Genomic DNA, 19,433 nt, shown 5'->3' with positions numbered 1-19,433 from the left:
TCTGTTTCTTCGAGACTTGATATTTTGGTGAGAGCTGCTTTCATTTATATTAAACATTTGAAAAGCTAAAATTACCATGTAAACACAACAGCAAACTGAGACTTTTAGCTGTCAAATTGTGGACAAAATCAACGACTCAGGTACAGTCATCAGATTGGCTAAATCTTCTTAGCTGATCTGAAATACTACTGTGGCTTCACAAAAATACTATTTTAATGAAAATAAGATTACACCGGTATGAACTATGCTTGCTTATGTTGCCTCCAAAGAATGTACTGCATCTCATTTAAGGTTACAACAGTAAAAGGGAAAGAATACAAACTCAGATTATAATCTGAGTTTGTATTCTTCCCCTTTTATTTATATATATATAACCAAATTATTTTCCTTCCACTGCAAAATTATATTTGCTATTTTGTGTTGATTAATGATGTAAAATTCAAAGAAAACTGAAGTTCATAACATTACGTTCATAAAAAGTCCTGATATGAAGAATCCTTAAAAAATGTTAATACAGACGAGCATCAATTAAAGACTACTTTAATTTGAGCAAGATTGCTCCAAAACATTAAGGTAGCCAAAATGATTTAATCTGTTGAAACATAAAAGTTCTTGTGGCTTTGACAGAGTGAAATTGAAAAAAGTGTGTATTCAGAGTGCATTTAAATGTAGGTTGCACTCGTTGGCAACTCGTCGTTGCCAACGAGTGCAATTCTCCAGCTCATCAACAGGAGGCGGTGTTCTCCGTGCTTTGTAGATCAGAAATTAAGAACCATGAAGTATTTTTCTAAAGTCGTGAGACAAATGAAAACAATGAGGGGCAGCATACACTGCTTCTGAATCTCATTTCTCTGAGTGCATTTCTCAACGTTATGTAAATAAATGCATGTTGTCAGTATCCCCTTCGTGTGAAGCTCTGGACTTGCGCTGTCGACCGCTCCATCACAACATCGGCTGTCAGTCTGCTACATTTCCCGTCTCTCTCAAAGCTAGCTAGCTGGCAGCAGCTACTGTAACACCTCAGCTGGAAGAAGGAACCTCACACTTCTGATTCTACGCCCCCAAGTTGCACAGAGAGGTAAGACCCAAATAACACCAGATTGTATGTTTTTGATTGATTCAATGGCTTTGCTATCGAGTGGAAGCTTCTTTTTAAGCGCTGGAATCGTTACTATCATCATTGACGCCCGTTACAGCCACATCTGTATGTTGACATCTGAAGCAGCTGCTAACGTTAGCCGAGCCGCTTGACTTTGAGCTTTAGAGAGGAGTTGGCTCGCTGGTACCGTAAACAACCGTAACATTCGCTTCAATTTTGGCAGCAAAGACGCCCTTTGGCACATTGAGCTTTGGAATTAATTTAACAAGTTGCATTAGTAATGCAAGTTCGCTTATATGTCACCAGAAACGCGAGACATTTCATTGAACGCGGCTCATAATTGGCATGTCATTTGTTTATGTTTGCAGGTGAAATTGCACGTTTTCAGCCTGTCAACAGTCTAAACTGAAATATTTCTGCCTGCTATATTATGTAACAATAGTTGCAATGAGAATCTAAAGTTGCATAACATTCTATCCCAAATGTTATCATCAAGCTATATTTCCATTTAGGTTTATTTTAGAGGCAGACTAGTGTCGAACACTTTTGGTTTAAAACAGCAACTTGATGCCAGTAACCGGTCTTTGCCATCACTCAACAATGGAAAGCAGAAGCAGGAAAATGAGGCAGGGATTATAATTTCTTTGCCGTTGTTTGAAGCATATTTCACGCCTTCTTTCCACAGCCTTTATCCTGCATTGTCAGTCAGCTGGATAGAAAACCATTACACTTTAGTCGTACTTTCTGGAAGAATGAATTTCATTTACCTTTATTTCTTTTCTTATAAGCAGAATAAAAGCAACATGATTCCATATTCCACTAGATGTATTGTTATTGTGTGACAGATTCTTATATAGGTCAACGTATTTCAAAATTTTCCACAATTGAGCTAACCCAAGTGAGATATGACAGAAAATATTTGGAAATAATTGGTCAAATATACATCATTAAGGTTAAATGTAAATATATTTCACATGTTAAATTTAATGATTTCTAAATCTAAAAATTGAATATTTACTGACTTATGGCTGAATACTAAAACATATTAATGAGCTGCTATCAATAGTATGTTCCCAGTTTTACACAGGATGTTACAGATAAAAAGACATGGATTCATATAAAAAGTACAATCTTTCTTATAAGTGACCTCTCACCCATATTGTGTGGCATTTAAACTGTTCACAATCGGCTTTAATCTAACAACTCACTTCTGAATAGTTTGGAAATCAGCACATTTATATTGCCATAATTAAAAATATTAAATATTTGACATCAAATTAGGGTGAGATGCCGTTGTTTTTCATTAAAAACTTGGTGCTCTTGTAGCAGGTTATGGGATATGACTGGCTCTGTTCTCAGCCGTGTGATAACACTGCACTTAAGTTAATCTATTAGATCCTTTCTTGCATTTACTGCAGCTTATCTCCTGCATGATTCCACACACCGCTGACTCTGTTGCCCTGTGTATCACATAATGAAGCTTGGGATGCTCCACTGCTCCAGATGGCTGTGTGTTGAACTAGTATGTCTGCAGGACCACATCTATGTCATAATTACTGCACTACATACCTCGGACCCCCTCTTTTACCTTTCCGCCCCACGTTCTATGATAAGTCCTGCTTTCCTCTCCCCTCATGCCCAGATTGTCCAGGTCAACTCATGTGACTTTGGGTCTAAGAGGCTAAGTACAGCATCTGGAGCTTTACAGCATCTGCTGGTGTTTTACAGGACTTGAATCTAATCTTAGCCTGATGGCACCTTAAGTGGGCGTCTCTCCCACATATCATCCTCATTTAACTCTCGGCTAGCTCACACACTGTTATGTTTACCTCATAGCTTTATTTGTCCTCTGCTACATCAGTTTATCGTGCTTCCATGACCACAATCCTCTTAAAAACAATCCAACAAAAATTATGTAGATTTTTCTTCCTCCTCCGCTTTTCTCTTCTCCTCATTCCTCGGATAATGAGCGTATGAAAAGCATGAGTGGACTTGGAGATAGAAATTGTGGTCTTAAATTATGCAAACAAGAAAAAAAAAACACGGTCCTCATTAAATGCTGTACAGATAATAATTAATCATGTTGTATAACTGACATCAAAAGCGTACGCCAGTGTTGCTCCTTCAGATGCACCACTTTGTATCTGCTTACCAGAGCTGAAATTGGTGCATCTAAAAGTGTTCAGATGAATTAATTAGTTCATTATAAGGCGTGTGGGGAGAAAGTCAAGACTCTATTGAGGGTTCAAATGAAAACAAAATGTCTACTTAGGTTATGTTGTAGGTGAAAAGCATCTGGTTTGTGATACTTCAGCTCTGTATATGCAATATCATGTCCCTACTAGAGATATGTATTTGCATATGTAAACTATACTGCCATCCAATTCATTTCGTACCTCTTACTACGGAGTTTGTCGTCCACTTTCCAGTTGATCCGTCTGGTTGGCCACACTTCAAAAAAGGAAAAGTACATAAGAGACTGAAACCAAAGGAATCATGCTTCAGATGGGGAAACTCTTACTTTTCACTCCATGATATTAGAAAAACATGCAAGAAATGATAATATGGGTTGAATTTTATAATTACTATAGGACTTGACAGAGAAACATCTAATTAAAGGTCAGTGGCTTCTACAGAGCAGGACTGAGTCACTGGTCTAGGCACCTCTTCACTATGTGCCTATTGGTCACAATGATATTGCAATAACAATTTGTGACAGAATGTGCAGACCTACGTCTCGGAAGGAATATTTATTTGTTTTTGTATACCTAACCTAACAAAAATCAACATGCCATTAGGTATCAAACTAGAAGCAAAAATGTTGAGTCAGTCAGGAGTCTGGAAATGGTTGAAAACTATTCTTTCATTCTTTATAACTTTTTCCAGTTTGCAAATAACGCAAGATGCAAGATTGAAAATTTAACTGTCAACTCTGTTCATGTTAGCAGAAAAAAAATGGACCATTTTAAGTCTGCCAAAATTTCTTTTGCTTTTAACTCAGAATGGCTCCATTATTTTAATAAATCAGGATTTTATTGCAGAAACATAATTTCATACACACAAAAAAATCCTACTCCACTGGCAGTGCGTTTTGGAGATTTTATACTTCCCTTAAAATATAGTACACTAAATAGAATAAACACAGTTGAAGATTAACATTTTGTATACCAGATAATGTGACTGATGGCGGAAGCTCCAAGATTAGAAAAAAGTGTGTTGTCAGCTTGTGTGGAAAAAAAACCCCAATCTAAAATCAAAAAGCAACAGACAGGAAGTCAGTCAAGCACAAGTTATTTTTCTGAGTGTCGACACTTAATTCTTAATGATATGGCATAAAAGTGCCTTTTAGAGTAGAGGTTGTAGATACAGCTTCTAGGCAATTCTAGGAATTTTAGTGAAAACTCTGAAACGTTTTTATAACAGGAGACGGGTAAATGATAAACATGACGTGCTCAGTATAATAAATATGCTACAGTTTCAACTTCAAGAAATCTACAGTATAATATCGTAATATCAGCTTTGAATCATGCTGCATTGAACTTACCTTCAAAGCAAAAGCCAGATCACTATAATTTGTCATTTTTCTGTCATTTATGATTGTGAACCAGAAAACAAATACAAAATCCAATTTTTACAATGATTTCATTTAATGAAGGAGAAAGATTAGTCAAATCTACATTAGATAATCAGTAGTTTGGTGCTTTTGGCAGCAACAAGAGCCATCAAGAGATGCTTAGTCCTCTCTTTTTCACAGAATTGTTTTAATTCAGCTTCACTGGAGGGTTTTTAAGTATGAATGAACAGCCTCAGGCCATCACAATGATTGTTGCTATGATGTTCTTTCTGAAATATTGGAATAATTTTACACCAGATTTAGCAAGCTTTCCAAAAAGTTCTATTTCTGCCATGTCAGTCAGAGAGTTTAGATTGTTTTTTAAATTTTTTTAATGTAAATGACTGTTTCTCAGTAAAGCAGGACAGGGTTGGTTTGGATAGGTTTTTGTGTTTGTTTACTCTGATTGTTTGATATAAAATATTTAAGATGCCCATTGATCACAAAAATCAAAAACAGAATGCATATCTTAGGGAAGTAGGAATCTGTATAAATCTTATAACAACAAGAGTAACATCCTTTTATTTTGTGCATTTTTTTTCTTAGGTACAGTTCTAGAGGATGCAGTCTGATGGAGGAGTTGTCTAGTTTTGTGACGACAAAAAAAACATGTTTCCTTGTCATGTAACTCCTTGGCCCTCTGCTGAGTCTCCGGCGTCCTGCGGCAGTCATGCACCGTCAGTGCAGCAACCTCTCCCTGATCTGCTGTGCAGCTGTCCCTCCCCGCCTTTAAACGCGCACTCTGAGACACCGTCCCCAGACCCCATGGAGTCCCTCATTGTGGTCACAGAGTATGAACCAAGTCAACCACCTGGAGAGGAAGAGGTGAGCTGGAACATACTGATTTATGTCTTTCAAAAAGAATAAGCTTATACATTCTTTTTTTAAAATGATAAATAAAAACCAACATGTCATGTTAGGTGGAAGAAATGGACAGCTCTGAGACACCGGAGCCAGCTTCCTCAGCAGGAGCTCCTTTCCGGACTCCATCCTGCGACCTGCTGTCCCATACAGTTGGTTGGCCCGAGGTTCTGCTGCCTGAAAGCCAAGAGCAGCGGGGCAGATTGAGTTTATCTGACCGGAAACTTTCCCTGCAAGAACGCTCACACACTGCCACCTCACCCTGCAGTTCCCCTGGACTTAACGGGCGCTATATTTACCCGTCGTTACCTTACTCTCCCATCACATCACCCCACTCCTCTCCACGCCTGCCCCGTCGACCCACTGTGGAGTCCCACAGTGTTTCCATCATAGATCTCCAGGTAAGATACCCCCTTCAGACTGATATCAGTTAATTTTTCAAACTATCTCCATTAGTAGATTATCATTGACTTATTTATTCAAAATTCAGCTAAATTACAATTGTACTGAGATTATACTACAAGGTTTATAAACTTTGATCAAAATTAGATACCAGAGTTCCCAGTCCCAAATCTAAATATAGGTTCACTATGGATTTGCTAGAGGAAACTCGGCAGGCCGGCATTAAAAATAAAACCTGTAAAAACAGAGTATGGATGGTCAAATGGACTGATTAACCAAAGGATGGACGGACGGATGGATGATCACTTGGATGGATAATTGATGGATCCAGCCTCAGATTGTTTTTGAACTGTAATGCAAAAATATTTCCAGCAGATTAATTAAGGTAATACTTATGCAGATGGATACCCTCATCCTATTTGCTTAATAGTTCCTCACTGATCAGGTGATGAAGAATTTATTGAAAATTAGTAAATTTGAGGTGATAAGCACCACAATAGTAAATATGAATACAGTATCTGTTTTCTCTGCACCCTGACTTACTGTACTCTCCTGAGGCTTTAGTAAAGCATTACACATGAATGGGCACACTAATGCTGACGCAGAGTAACTCTCTGAGGTGCTCCTCTTTAACATCTGCCAGTGTACCACAATATTAAAATTAACTATAAGTATTTAGAATTACATGTACATTTCTTGTTAAAAGCAGCAGCACTGGTTAAGATCAAGCTGTGGAAGCACAGGTAAGATTTTATAGACTCAGTAAAAGTAGCTGATAGCTGTGGTAGAACTTGATGTGGGTAGTGTTTCGTTCTGTTCTACTATATCAAGAGCAATATATATATATATATATATATATATATATATATATATATATATATATAGCTCTTGATATAGTAGGATCAGATTTTGTCGTATCAAAAGTCATATTTGTGAAGGATTTACATGACTATTATTTACATTAAAAATCCTTCAAATGAACTTTAAAATATATATTTTAGTACTCTGATTAATGTTTGTTGTTTTTGTGTTTATTGAAAAGAAACGCATATATCCATATACGTCTTTTTATAATAAAATTCCTAAATGTGAGTGGGGCATTTTGCCCGAACGACCAAAGTTTTCTTGATATAAAGGGAAAAAAAAGTGATTGAATATGTTTGCTTTTTGCTTTCTGAAGAGAATCACAAATATTCCTTTTTCTTCCTTTCTTTCCCTTCTTCCCTCCCTCCTCCAGGACTGCGTTCAGCTCAACCAGTACAAACTGAAGGATGAGATTGGAAAGGTACCATCCGAGACCACTCACTCACTGATTGCTCTCTTTCACTGACTCTTCCATTTCCCTTCTCCTCTCTGCCTACTGCATGTCTGTCAAGTAAACGCACATCACCGAGGACGTGCAGTAACAGTTTCTGATATGCTCTCTCCCGGCTGTCCTCATTTTCCAAACTCCGTGTAAACCACCCAGCCATGAGAGAGTTGGAAGATGGATGAGAGGCTGGTATAAATAGTGCTCTCTAAGGATTGTGAAAGGCTTAGTGGATAGGGGTTGGTGCGAGGGAGTCGATGTGTGTATAAATAAATGGTTTAGATTGTTAGTATTGTTGAGCAGGTTGATAGTATCTATGAATTTTAATAAATAGATGTGATGTCTGTAGATTGAAGCCATTTAGGATCATTGGAGAGAGTCCTCTGTTGTGGAATTGTCACTTTGGACTGTGGGATGAGCGATTTGCTTCCTCTCCATGCTACAGTCTGCTCCCCCAGCAGGAACTGAGTCTGCCCTCTCTCTGTGTTTGTTTTGTTGTATATGAATTTGTCTGCACAGGGCTCTAATTGGGCCCACTTTCTACACAGAGTTTCCTGTGTTGAGGGGGGAGGGTGCGGTGTGATGGCACAAACCAGATCCAGTTTCCTTAATTAGCCTGAAATCAAAAATGAAAGAGCGATGGAAAGAGGATTTGAATTTCTCTGTTCTCACTTTGAAGCAGCTGGTACTCTTTCAGTGTGAGCCCACTCACTTCAGCTCGTGTGTTGATGCTTGTGTGTTTGTTCTTGTGGGGTTTTCTACATATTAATGTTGTTTATTTTGTATGAAGCGTTTCTTTTTTTTTTGTTTTCTCTTCCACAGGGATCTTATGGCGTTGTCAAGCTTGCTTACAATGAAGATGACAACACATACTATGTGAGTATTGTGAACCCCACTCCCACATCCTAATTGTACAATAATAATACGCCTGTTATTTTCATGAATAAGCTACATGTGTGAGAAAGTTCAGAATGTCATTTACTCTTCATAACAATGACTCCATGACAGCGACTGAAAATGTCATGGGGATTTTTTTACCACTGTCTCCCAAGTGACAAAGCACACATGTCACAATTGGTGATTATATCATTGTTGTAATAGCTCAGTGGATTGGATTAGTTGGGTCTGAATAAGTCCAGTCCAGTAGTATTCATCCACTTTGAGCTTTTTCAGACTTTAACAGTCTGTAAATATTTTATATGGGGGTTTCATGTGATATAACAACAGAAGTCTTGGTCTTACATTCATGTTATTAAAATAAAGGCCTTAAAAAATCTTAAATTTATATTAACTTTTTTTTATTTGGCATTAAATATTTTTATCAGAAGTCTTATGTTTTCTTATGGCAGTACTATTTAATCTTGTATATGCAGTTTTTTTTTGTTTTCATGGGACTGTTCTGTCTAGCAAAAGTTTGAGCCTCTTGTAGACATCTTTAGATTGTGACTCGAGGAGGATGAGGGCTAATATGCCCTTTCTAACTAGCTGGCTTTTTTTCATCTATCATAGGTAGGAGCCAGTTTATTGGCGATTGACTGGACAACGTTTGTTTATGCCACTGGCTCACTTCTGCTGGGGCTGGGTGCATTCGTCTTTAAAAGTCTTAAATTTGACTGAAACCTGCAGACATCCTGTTCCATTCCTGTTTTCTATAATTGTGAAGTGCAAACTAAAGGATGCATGTTATTTTATCTGGAAAGTGTGGTGTGTATGTATGAAGCCCTCCTTAGTCAATACTTTATGTAACCATCTTTCACTGCAGTTACAGCTGCAGGTCGGTTGTGTCTCTACCAGCTTTGTTCTCTTCATCAGATGAATAGTGTCTGAGAATATTGATTTTTCAAGTCTTGCCACAGATTTAGGTATGGACTCTGAGTCATTGCAGCACTGGATCTGCTTGAATTTTAACAATCCCTGCTGGTTAATCGAATTTGGATCTGCTAATTCACACCTGGATGAGCTCTCCTTCTACTTGATCACTCCAATTGGTACAGATTTTGGTCTTAAGTGGCACAAAAAATGAGTAGATTAAGTAAAGTTTTTGTTAATTGCAGCAATCGTTGCAGCATTGAACGAAAATATTGCAACTGCATGTTTTCCAAATATTATTTAGCCCCAGATTTCATCACAGTCCTGCTAGAAGTTTAATCTCTGCACCAGTCTCAGTTCTTTTGCAGCCTCTATCGGGTTTCCGTCTAGGATGCTCTGCCCCTGATGAGAAAAATCGTGACTATGATTCCAATGCTCTTTATATAGAAATCTTTAGGCACGCTGTGCATTCTAAGAATCCCTTTTGAGTCTGTAAAAGTGATTCTTTTAGTTACTCAGAAGCATCAGACAAAGGATTTTCAAGGTAAGAGATGGTTTTTGTTTTTTTACTGTAGATGCTGCCACTGTCATCTGTACAGTAGGTGTATGAGTGGATGCGCTGTCAGAATAGCAGCATCTGATTGTGTGGTATCCAGCTCCATTTTTTTCCCATCTGCCCCTTTGTTCATCTTTTTCCTGGATCGCTGCCCACTGGGCTCTCCTGCCTCCTGCCCTTCTTATCCTCCACTAAATCTAAACCTGTTTCCCTCTGTTGTGTAGGCGATGAAGCTTTTATCCAAGAAGAGGCTCCTGAGGCAGGCAGGGTTTCCACGTAAGTCAGAAGCAGGGTCTTTAATGCTGCAATAGATAACTGATAAAGGTCACTTCAGTTTTTTTGTCTTTCGTCTAACCTCTTACTGCTCATCCATTTTTTCTATTCTCCTCCATCAGGGAGACCACCTCCTCGTGGAACCAGAGCAGTCCCCGAAGGTCCAGCTCAGCATAAAGGGCCACTGGAACGAGTTTATCAAGAGATAGCCATTCTAAAAAAACTCGACCATCCTAATGTAGTTAAACTAGTAGAGGTATGTAAACTGCAGTTTACTTTTACAGTGCTGTTTTTATTGTCAAAATTAAATCTTACAGATCATCAAACGAATGTTAATATCAGAGAAAGGTAATATGGGTAAATACAAAAAGTAATTCTTGAATGATGAGTTAATTTATTGAGGTATAAAAGCAATCCAAACACCTGTTTTGAAAATAACCCAATCTAAAGAAATTCAAAAATAAAACAAATAAAATCATTTGACATGCATAAGTCTGGGAAAGGCCACAAATCGATCCCCTACTTCCAGTGCATATGAATAAAAAGATGAGGTTTTGTGTGTTTTAAGTGTGTGTTTGGATTGACATTCATTTCTTGTTCCCTCATGCTGTGATGGCAGGTCTTGGATGACCCCAGAGAGGACCATCTGTACATGGGTATGTTCTGGCCAAACTGTCACTGTCCAGACTGCAAACAGACATAACACAGCTGGTTTTTATTCTAATAAAGCATATGGAAATATTACTTTTTGGTATTTTGATAAAGCTTGTAAAAAATTCTGCATTTTAGACCATGTTTTCTGACAAATGAATTTTTTTTCCTTGTTATTTGTCACAGTGTTTGAGCTGGTGAAGCAAGGGTAAGATACAGTTCTATTATGGCAATGATTATATGACTGAAATCTCGATCTCATTACTTCTGATTGCTAATAGTGGGGGTGTATGTGTGTGTGTGTGTGTGTGTTCAGGGCTGTGATGGAGGTGCCAACTGATAAACCCTTCAGTGAGGAAAAGGCCCGCTTTTACTTCAGGGATCTGCTGAGAGGAATTGAGTACTGTGAGTCCCCCGGGCCTCTACATTCATTTTCCATCTAATGGAAACTATTATTTAATCAATATGAATCACTTTGTTTCAAAATGAACCTGTGATAGATTATACCTGCTATACTGATATGGCTTTTATTTTTAGATGAAATAAAAGATGTTGTGAATAATCATTCTTGTCTTGGTTAGACATTAAAATGCTCTCACTGTATCATTAAGATTTGTTTTCACGATGCTACCCTGGCTTCACAAAGTTCTCCATTTGAGCTGTTCTTGACTCCAGCCACCCACAAGGATCATTTCACATAATTTTCCTGGCTGCAAATGCATTTCAGCTCAAGAGAAAAGCTTTTACACAAGGGTTGTCTAGGAGACTATTACTGGGATGAAAGGGAAGGGAGGGCTTTAAGTCTCAGACTCAAAAAAACGTATAACAATCACATCTAAAGAAAAAAAATGCTTTTCTCAATATGTGTTGCTTCGTTGAAATTCAACCACCTCCATATTCTTTCTTTATGTGATAAGCATACATTATGGCTGTTATTTTTTTTAACAATGATGTTTACCTAGGGATTCTTTAGCATTTCCAGACTTATATTCTCACAATTTGACTTGTCTTATCACCTCATGGTTTTGACAGTGCATTATCAGAGAATCATTCATAGAGACATCAAACCCTCTAACTTGCTGGTGGGAGAAGATGGACACATCAAGATTGCAGACTTTGGAGTTAGTAACCAGTTTGAAGGTGCCGATGCCCTGCTCACCAGCACAGTGGGAACACCTGCTTTCCTTGCTCCTGAAACACTTTCTGAGACCAGAAAAAATTTCTCTGGGAAGGTGAGGCAGTGTTTGTGGCTAACTAGTGCCACCTGGAGACAGTTGTCAGTAATGCAATACAATACTGGTGGTGGTTCAGATTAATTCTTTCTGTTTATTAGTTGACATGGCTTTAGGGTATTTCTTATTTTTCTTTTTAAAGGCATTGGATGTCTGGGCTATGGGAGTAACGCTTTACTGCTTCGTCTTTGGAGTGGTGAGTGTGTCTACATCAAACAAATAGAGGCTGCTTGTCTCTTTAAAAGTTGTTCCAAATGGTGGTGTACCATTAAAACAAAAAACTATGCATATTAATTGTCTCCACAGTGTCCTTTTATGGATGAGCGCATTCTTAGTCTACATCAAAAAATCAAAACCCAACCTGTGGTGATACCAGAATGGTATGTTGTAATGGGTCCTTTATGTATCTCAAAAAACATGTTGGTTTTCCACTCACTTGCTGCTGTTTGTTCTGAAGCTTTGCATTACTTGTTTTCTTGTGCCAACAGTGCAAACATATCGGATGGCCTCAAAGATTTGCTGTTGAAAATGTTGGACAAGAATCCGGAGGCCAGAATACCAGTGGCACAGATAAAGGTGAACACTTTCTATAGTTTCCTAACCTGAGAACAGGCTACTTTAGTTATCTCAGTGATTCTTGAGAAGAGGGACAAAACAGGTCCTATAGATAAAGCACAAAATGTGATTTTTTTTTTTTCTTTTTCCAAATGTCTGACTAAACTAAGCTGGGCCATGTGAGCACAACAATGTACGTTTTCCTGGTGTTTGCTGAATATTTTTTAATTTAAACATTGTAGTAGGTGGATGGTGTCTTTAAAATCCCTTGTCCTGCAGCAGAACTCAATACATTATAATAGTTTAAAACAATTAAAGGAATACTAAGATAATATATTATGACAATTAAGTATAAGTATTCAAATAAATATTTTTTTAAGTATCAATAAATTGAATAAAAAATAATTTTTATATATTTTCCAACTCAATTGAAATTTGTCCCAAGTTTTTGTCAACACCGTCAGACATAAAAACAATGTAAAAAAATCAGGCATTATTGGGGGGCATCAGAACTTCTGAGGACCCCATGACCTTTTCCTTTCACTTCCTTTGCTAAGAGGGCTAAGCAGCTCTGGCTATCTTATGTTATTCTTTAGTTTTTTCTTCCGTTTTATTCCTAAGTTGTTCGACACAACCATGATGTGTCAACAATTTACAATTTACAAAACTTTGATGAAATTTTGTGAAATGCTTAATTTTGGTGCACTAAAAAGAGTTCATGGACCTGATGAGCTACAATATGGCCTCCTGCAGAATAACATCATATAAATTGAGGTAGTTTGGCATTTCGTCAACTGTCAGATGTCAACTCCATCAGTTTTTAACTGACAGTCTGACTCTTTCAGTGATAGTGTTGACAAATCTCACTTAAATGTGCAGCTAATTCATTTTAATGTATTTTACATACTTCACATGTATCAAGTATTTCTTTTTACTCACTGGTTTGTCACCACCTTCAGTTCTGTGTCAGCTCCGTCATGCACTGTCAACTCTGTCAGATGGACTTTGTTGTTTTTTTTTATTTTAAATAATATTTATTTTGTTTCTTGAGAAGCATTTGTCTGTAAAACTGAGTTAAAATATCACTAATAGGGTCATTAAAAATAATTTTATATTTATTTTTGTCAGATGGTGATGACAAAGTTCTGGGTCAGGTCCATTAAAAATTTAATTTTCAAAAAAATGTTGCAACTGGGAGCCTGCGCCTTAGCATCTTTACATTTCCATAACATTATTTGTCATATTTGTATGCATAAGCTTGAGGAATAATTTAAAAGAATTTTGGAAAAATCTAAACCCATTTTGTCCCACTTCTCAAGAATTACTTATCTCCAAGTCAACATTGTATTGTAAATGGATATAAAGACCCTTCTTCATTTTGGTATGAATATATAACAAAAATGATATTTTTCGCAAACATAAAACTGTTTTTATGTGAAACAACATGTATCTTGAGAAATAAATATCTTATTATAATGAAAGGGATTTTAATTTCAGTAGATAAACGAACTCTACGGGTTTGTTTTTGAGCAAGTTTCAGTTTTCAACTTCTGACTTTATGTCACCACATATTCGAAGTAGAAAGATTTACTGTATAGCCAAAAGTATTTCTTTGAATAATTCAGTAGAGCTGTTCTAATCGCTTTCATATCTGTAGGTATGCAAAACCTATATAACAATTTATAAATGCGAGCCTTGCATTTTGTTAAAAACACAGCAACAGTCACACACAGCTGAAAGTCTGAGTTTTCGACCCTTCATGTTTTAATCAGAGAGCTGTAACTCCAGTAGAGGTGTCAAAATGTTCCTCTGATATACAATTTGATGTTGAACCTTTTTGGAAACGGAGAAGAATTTATCTTCTAATTATTGTAGGTGAAGCCATGATGTTGGAAAGTTTGTTGAGAGCAGTTATTGATTTAATATATAAATTTCCTGACATCAGCAAGGGACATCTAAAAACTGCAAACCATGTCAAAACAACAAATTTTTGTTTCCTCCGAAACATTCAGGTTCCAGATTACATCATCACTCCATATATAGAAGTGCAGTTAGAAATGTATGTATTTCTGCTTTGACTACTGTTTGATCTTTCAAACAGTAGAAAGATCAATGCCATCATAATGTGGAGGTTTGTTTGATACTGGAAACAGTTTCCTGTAGAAATGTGCATACATCATCAATGCCATCATAATGTGGAGGTTTGTTTGATACTGGAAACAGTTTCCTGTAGAAATGTGCATACATGTTCATATTCTTTACTTATTTCTTTATTCTTGTATAATCTATTAACTTATGTCTAACATTAGTCTGTTTGTTGTGTCCAGGCTCATCCGTGGGTGACGAAGCACGGTGCCGAGCCTCTTCCTCCTGAGGATGACAACTGCTGTTTGCTGATTGAGGTCACTGAGGAGGAAGTGGAGAATTCTGTTAAACACATTCCAAGTCTGACTACAGTGGTGAGTTTCTCTGTTAATGAGCATTAAGGAAATGCCATCGCAGTTAGCTTATATTTAAAAAAATGGATTTTAATGATCCAGATATAAAGTGGGTACATTTACATTAAAAACTCTTAAATCAATGTAAACATTAATCTTAGCTTTTGCATAAACTTTTGACGTTTGACAGATTTTGGTGAGAACCATGTTAAGGAAGCGCTCCTTTGGGAATCCCTTCGACTTGAGCCGAAAGGAGGATCGCAGCGGTTTGTGTGCTCCAGCGCAAACATTTACGTGAGTATATTGTTTACAGGCCGACCTAATGATACTATGACAACAGTTGGGAGTCCTTGTGCAACGTAGTTTCACCACAACTTTGTTCCATAATTGTGCTTTCTCAGTGTGTTTCATGTTTTAATAATGAAGAGTGATTTTGCTGTTTTATTTGACCTATCACAGATAGGGCAGCTCTTGGTCAGAGTGCTGCCTAGAGCTGCCCACCTTTTTCACTAAATCCATGAAACATCATTTCCAACTCAGCTCTTAAAAGCGCGGTCTGTCTTTTAATATCATCAGGTGGCGATAGTAAATCCTGCGCTTAAATGCTGTGTTCCGGCACCGCTGGTTTTAATCAGATCAGCAATCAGCTGATTAGGTTTGTCAAATGCTTGTTTACAGTATTATTAAATGAAGATGGTGGCATCTGTTAGCAGGGATACTGAGACGATGGCATGGTATGATGGCTGCTGTCTCCATGCACTACGATCCTCCACAAGAACTCTGAATAAAATGCAGGATAAAACTTTTAATTGATTAGACATTTATTGTGCTTAATGTTGATTCTTTGATTTTTTATTTTTGGATAGTAATGGGAAATTACATAAATATAGAATTGTAGATATGATCTGAGTAAAAGAGACAAAAAAAACTTTCACATTCCACATCCTATATGACTTTGCACATAACGCTCCTTTCCTTCTATCTCTATAAAAACAAATAAAAGTCAGAGAGAATAACTATATATAGATGAACATTGGAATAGATTGAGTCAATAGATGTTGGAAATGAAGTACAAATTAGGATCCAGTGGCACCCTTTCCTAATGTTTTATTCTTGTTTATTTCTGCATAATGCTGTTCCATAGAGTTGGTGCTCAGAAGACACAGTCTAAACATACAGCATCAGGCCAGAAGTACTTCCATGGGGCTTATGGTTAATTGCAAATACAACTCCATCAATGTCTTTGTCCTGGAAAGAGACACAGCTAAACAGAGTCACCCGCTAAGAGTTGTTCTTTGGAAAGATAAACAAGGAGAGGACGCAGTGCTAATGGTAAAAATAGCTCTGTCAATGACTTCATCAAACAAAGAGAAGAAGCTAAGCACAGAATCATTTTGGTAGAATCATTTCCTGTGGAGAAAACAAAGAGTTCATTTAAACACTGAAACACTTAACCCTCAGTTTGAAATCCTCACCTGTAAGCAGGTAATCATCTAATTTCTAAAGTATCACAGAACAAATATAATAAATACTCTAATGCTTGATGAAAACAGTTTGAAACCACTAACCGATGAGGTTTGTGCTTTTATTTTTGTACTTTGGTAGAGCAGTGCTTCAAAATTGTTCCTGTTGTTGTTTGAGATCAACATTGTTTTGTTGCAATGCTGCCATTGGTGCTGAGTCTCGGTTGTTTTCACTCAGGAAACAAGAGAGTGCAGCCGGAGTGAGCAGCATGGACCTTCCCTATGTAGGAGAAGACGAGGCTCTTTCCTGATAGAAACGGCTTTATATGCACACTGATATCTTCCTGCCTGTAACTGCACAACACGACACCCCTTTACTCTTTTAAACTGACCGTCAACGCTTATGGACTTCAACTTTTTACGTTGGATGCAAAGAATTTTAAAAGAAGGGACGAACTTATGATCTTAAGGACTTTGGTGATGATTTTTGTGACGATGGTTATCTTTTCTCTTCTTGTACAGCTTACCTTTGAGGTGGTGGGGATTTGTGACTGTCGTATGTGAACCTCCCAGGGGGTTGACCCCCATAAAACCTTGAAATGTTGCCTCCTTTCCCTCAACTTACTCTTCTCCTCCTCTCTTGCATGCATTTATAGTCTCAGCATGCCTCGTCTCAGGCTTCAATGGTCCAGTTTCAGGTTTTTAATGTAGTCTATTCCCTAGGTCCCCCACTTGTTTTTACTTGATAAGATCTTCAGGTGTACTGTGCTGAGAAAAAAAGGGGATGTTTGGATGTGAGTTCACCATCACAACTGGCCTTCTCTTTGGCAGAGAATGCCTCCTGACAAAGATTGTCGAAGTTCAGAGTATGGTAGAGTGGCAGTGCCCAGTTTTGTTACATATTTAAGACTGTACAGTTTACCAAATAAGGAAAAAGGGACGCTAAAACATGTTTACTTCATTGAATGCATGTAATTATTTTTACAAGATATTTATCTTAATTCCCACACTTTAAGTTTGACGTGTACTGCAATTAATAGAAAGCTTTAAATGATTTAAAATGGTTAATGTAGTGCTGTGTGAACGTTCACATTTGTCGTCACTGCATTTGGATGGCATAGGAGGAAAAAAGGACCTTTATATATGCTAAAACTTGTACTTTCAGACATGTTAAGTGAGGAGTTTTTGTTTTAGGTGTTTACACTCAATTTTAAAGCTCAGTGAGATGCAGTAAGCTGAATATTAAAGTCTGCATGTGAGAAGAGCAGAATGTGTTGGTGAAAAGTTGTTGTTTCCTTAAATATTTCAATCAAAGTATTTTACTGTGCTATAAAGGCAGGGTTTTACACGTTCCTGCAGCATTCTGTTTTAGGATTTACTTGATGACAACAGAACCTCAAATCAAAAAGGAAACCTTCTAGTTTTTTTTTGTGTGTTTGTTTTGTCTCACTGGATTTATGTTATTTAAAGACAAAGACCGTTTAAATAAATGCACAGGTTTACAAAGTAAATGACAAACAATTTCTTGTTCTTATTGTTGACCTATAAAAGCTGGCTGCTGCTATAAGGTTAGGAAGCATAGTGCCAATATTCAGACGTTTTACAGATCTATGCATGTCATATCTTTTGACGTGTTTGGTCAGAAACATCAGTCACTCTGGAAAGAAGCAGAATTTAATTACTGAAATCAATTACAAATGTCCTCATTTTCCCCCCCCCCCATTTTTTTACCTTTTCATCTGTTCTGTATTTTGTTTTCAAACATTTAGTGTTGTGGATAAAATGACTGAATGTGTGTCTAGTTAACATAGATTATTGACAGTGTTGATGCTAACATTTAATGCTTCCACACGTTTTAGTTCAGCACTTCTGTGTTGAATGTATAAGAAAAGGGAAGGACTTTTTTGTACTCGTACCTGCATGTTTCTCTGAAATGTATGTTGGTTTTTAAGACTCGTACTATGCACATTAAATGTCTTTAAGGTGCAGCAGTACACCTTGTTGAGCACGCTCAGACGCTATAATTCGGGTGATATGTTTTGGAAGATTCTTGATGAAGATGAATGTCATAAATTTGGTCTCAAATTTATCTTTTCCAAATGGGTTCTCCAGTCTAGCTTGAAAGTGTATTTTGTAACAGGGATAATTAAGGTTCAAGGAAGGAAATTAAGCAATTTAAATTAACTCTCCAATTTCGGCCTGGAAAAAATGATCAAATATTTGTAATTACTCCATAAGCTTCTTTTTATGGCTACAAAAAGCATATGGTCATAGTGCTATGTCCTAGGGCAGGATTAACCTAATAAGAGCATTTGTATGTATACACTGAGAGTATATGTTTAATTTTAATTCAGTTTTAATGAAAACAAATTCACAATAAATTCAAACTTGTGCACCCAATTCTTGTTTTTGTGGTTCATTGCAGTTACTGCTGTATCATTATCATATCCTGGAAGCAGTTCAAATACATCACCATATATGCACCCATTTAATATTGATGCCTATCAGGAGTGTATTTCAACTTATCATGAGAAATATGTGGTCAGAGTGGTATGTGTCCTTTTGTAATGCCAAACAGGATTTCAGTCAAAGTTTAAGTTATGCATTTAAAATTAAGAGCACAACACATAAACACAAATTCCAAGTTTTAAAATTTTCTATGACCTAAAACACAAGCCACACAGCGGAACTCACTGAATCTAAAATTCTTCTTATTGTGCGTAAAAATATTTTTAAAGAGCTGTTGAAATTGTTATATAAAGTGCAAACACATGCCAGTATGTTGAAACACTATTTTTGTCCCATAAGAAGTCAACCACCACAAAAAATCCCTAACAAAACTCAAACTGTACCGTGTTCATTATTTACATAAACAATCACTGCCTTTCTGTAAAATTCTTGGTCATGTTTTGCTTCAATAATTCCACTGTAGGCTCACAGTTCCTATAGTTGGCCACAAGTGTGCGCTGTTTACTATATTTCTGAACATGGCAGACTGACATTTAGATGTCTGTTTCATACAAAAATGAGAAGTGAAATTATATCTTCAAAACTCTGTTTATTTTGAAAATTGGCTGATAGTTTAATTTTTAGGAGTTTTGTTTACAGCTGACACATATTAAAGTTTCATGTTTAAAATGTTTAAGTTTAATTTTTAAAGATAAGATTTATT

At 36.9% G+C, this 19,433-nt stretch overlaps 1 protein-coding gene across 1 annotated transcript; it reads left to right on the top strand.

The window, feature by feature from the left end:
- Window positions 1-770: 770 nt before the first annotated feature.
- camkk2 (calcium/calmodulin-dependent protein kinase kinase 2) lies at window positions 771-18,661 on the top strand. The gene is made up of 17 exons (XM_028025722.1): window positions 771-1,078; window positions 5,259-5,537; window positions 5,633-5,974; window positions 7,213-7,260; window positions 8,107-8,160; window positions 9,874-9,925; window positions 10,045-10,178; window positions 10,542-10,578; window positions 10,760-10,781; window positions 10,890-10,978; window positions 11,606-11,805; window positions 11,948-12,001; window positions 12,112-12,185; window positions 12,294-12,381; window positions 14,688-14,819; window positions 14,989-15,092; window positions 16,500-18,661. Exons 2-17 carry the CDS (start codon window positions 5,322-5,324, stop codon window positions 16,570-16,572), a joined length of 1,719 nt encoding a protein of 572 aa, XP_027881523.1. The 5' UTR covers window positions 771-1,078; window positions 5,259-5,321; the 3' UTR covers window positions 16,573-18,661.
- Window positions 18,662-19,433: the final 772 nt, after the last annotated feature.

Source organism: Xiphophorus couchianus, chromosome 8 (assembly GCF_001444195.1).
Source record: "Xiphophorus couchianus chromosome 8, X_couchianus-1.0, whole genome shotgun sequence".
Lineage (NCBI taxonomy): Eukaryota > Metazoa > Chordata > Actinopteri > Cyprinodontiformes > Poeciliidae > Xiphophorus > Xiphophorus couchianus.
Note: the sequence above shows the minus strand (reverse complement) of the source record. Positions and strands in the feature narration are given on the sequence as shown.

Coding starts and splice junctions, on each gene's coding strand:
- camkk2 (XM_028025722.1), top strand. CDS start 5,322: ATGTTTCCTTGTCATGTAACTCCTTGGCCCTCTGCTGAGTCTCCGGCG. Junction 11,806..11,947: donor GAAAAAATTTCTCTGGGAAG/GTGAGGCAGTGT, acceptor TTCTTTTTAAAG/GCATTGGATGTCTGGGCTAT. Junction 12,186..12,293: donor CCTGTGGTGATACCAGAATG/GTATGTTGTAAT, acceptor TTGTGCCAACAG/TGCAAACATATCGGATGGCC.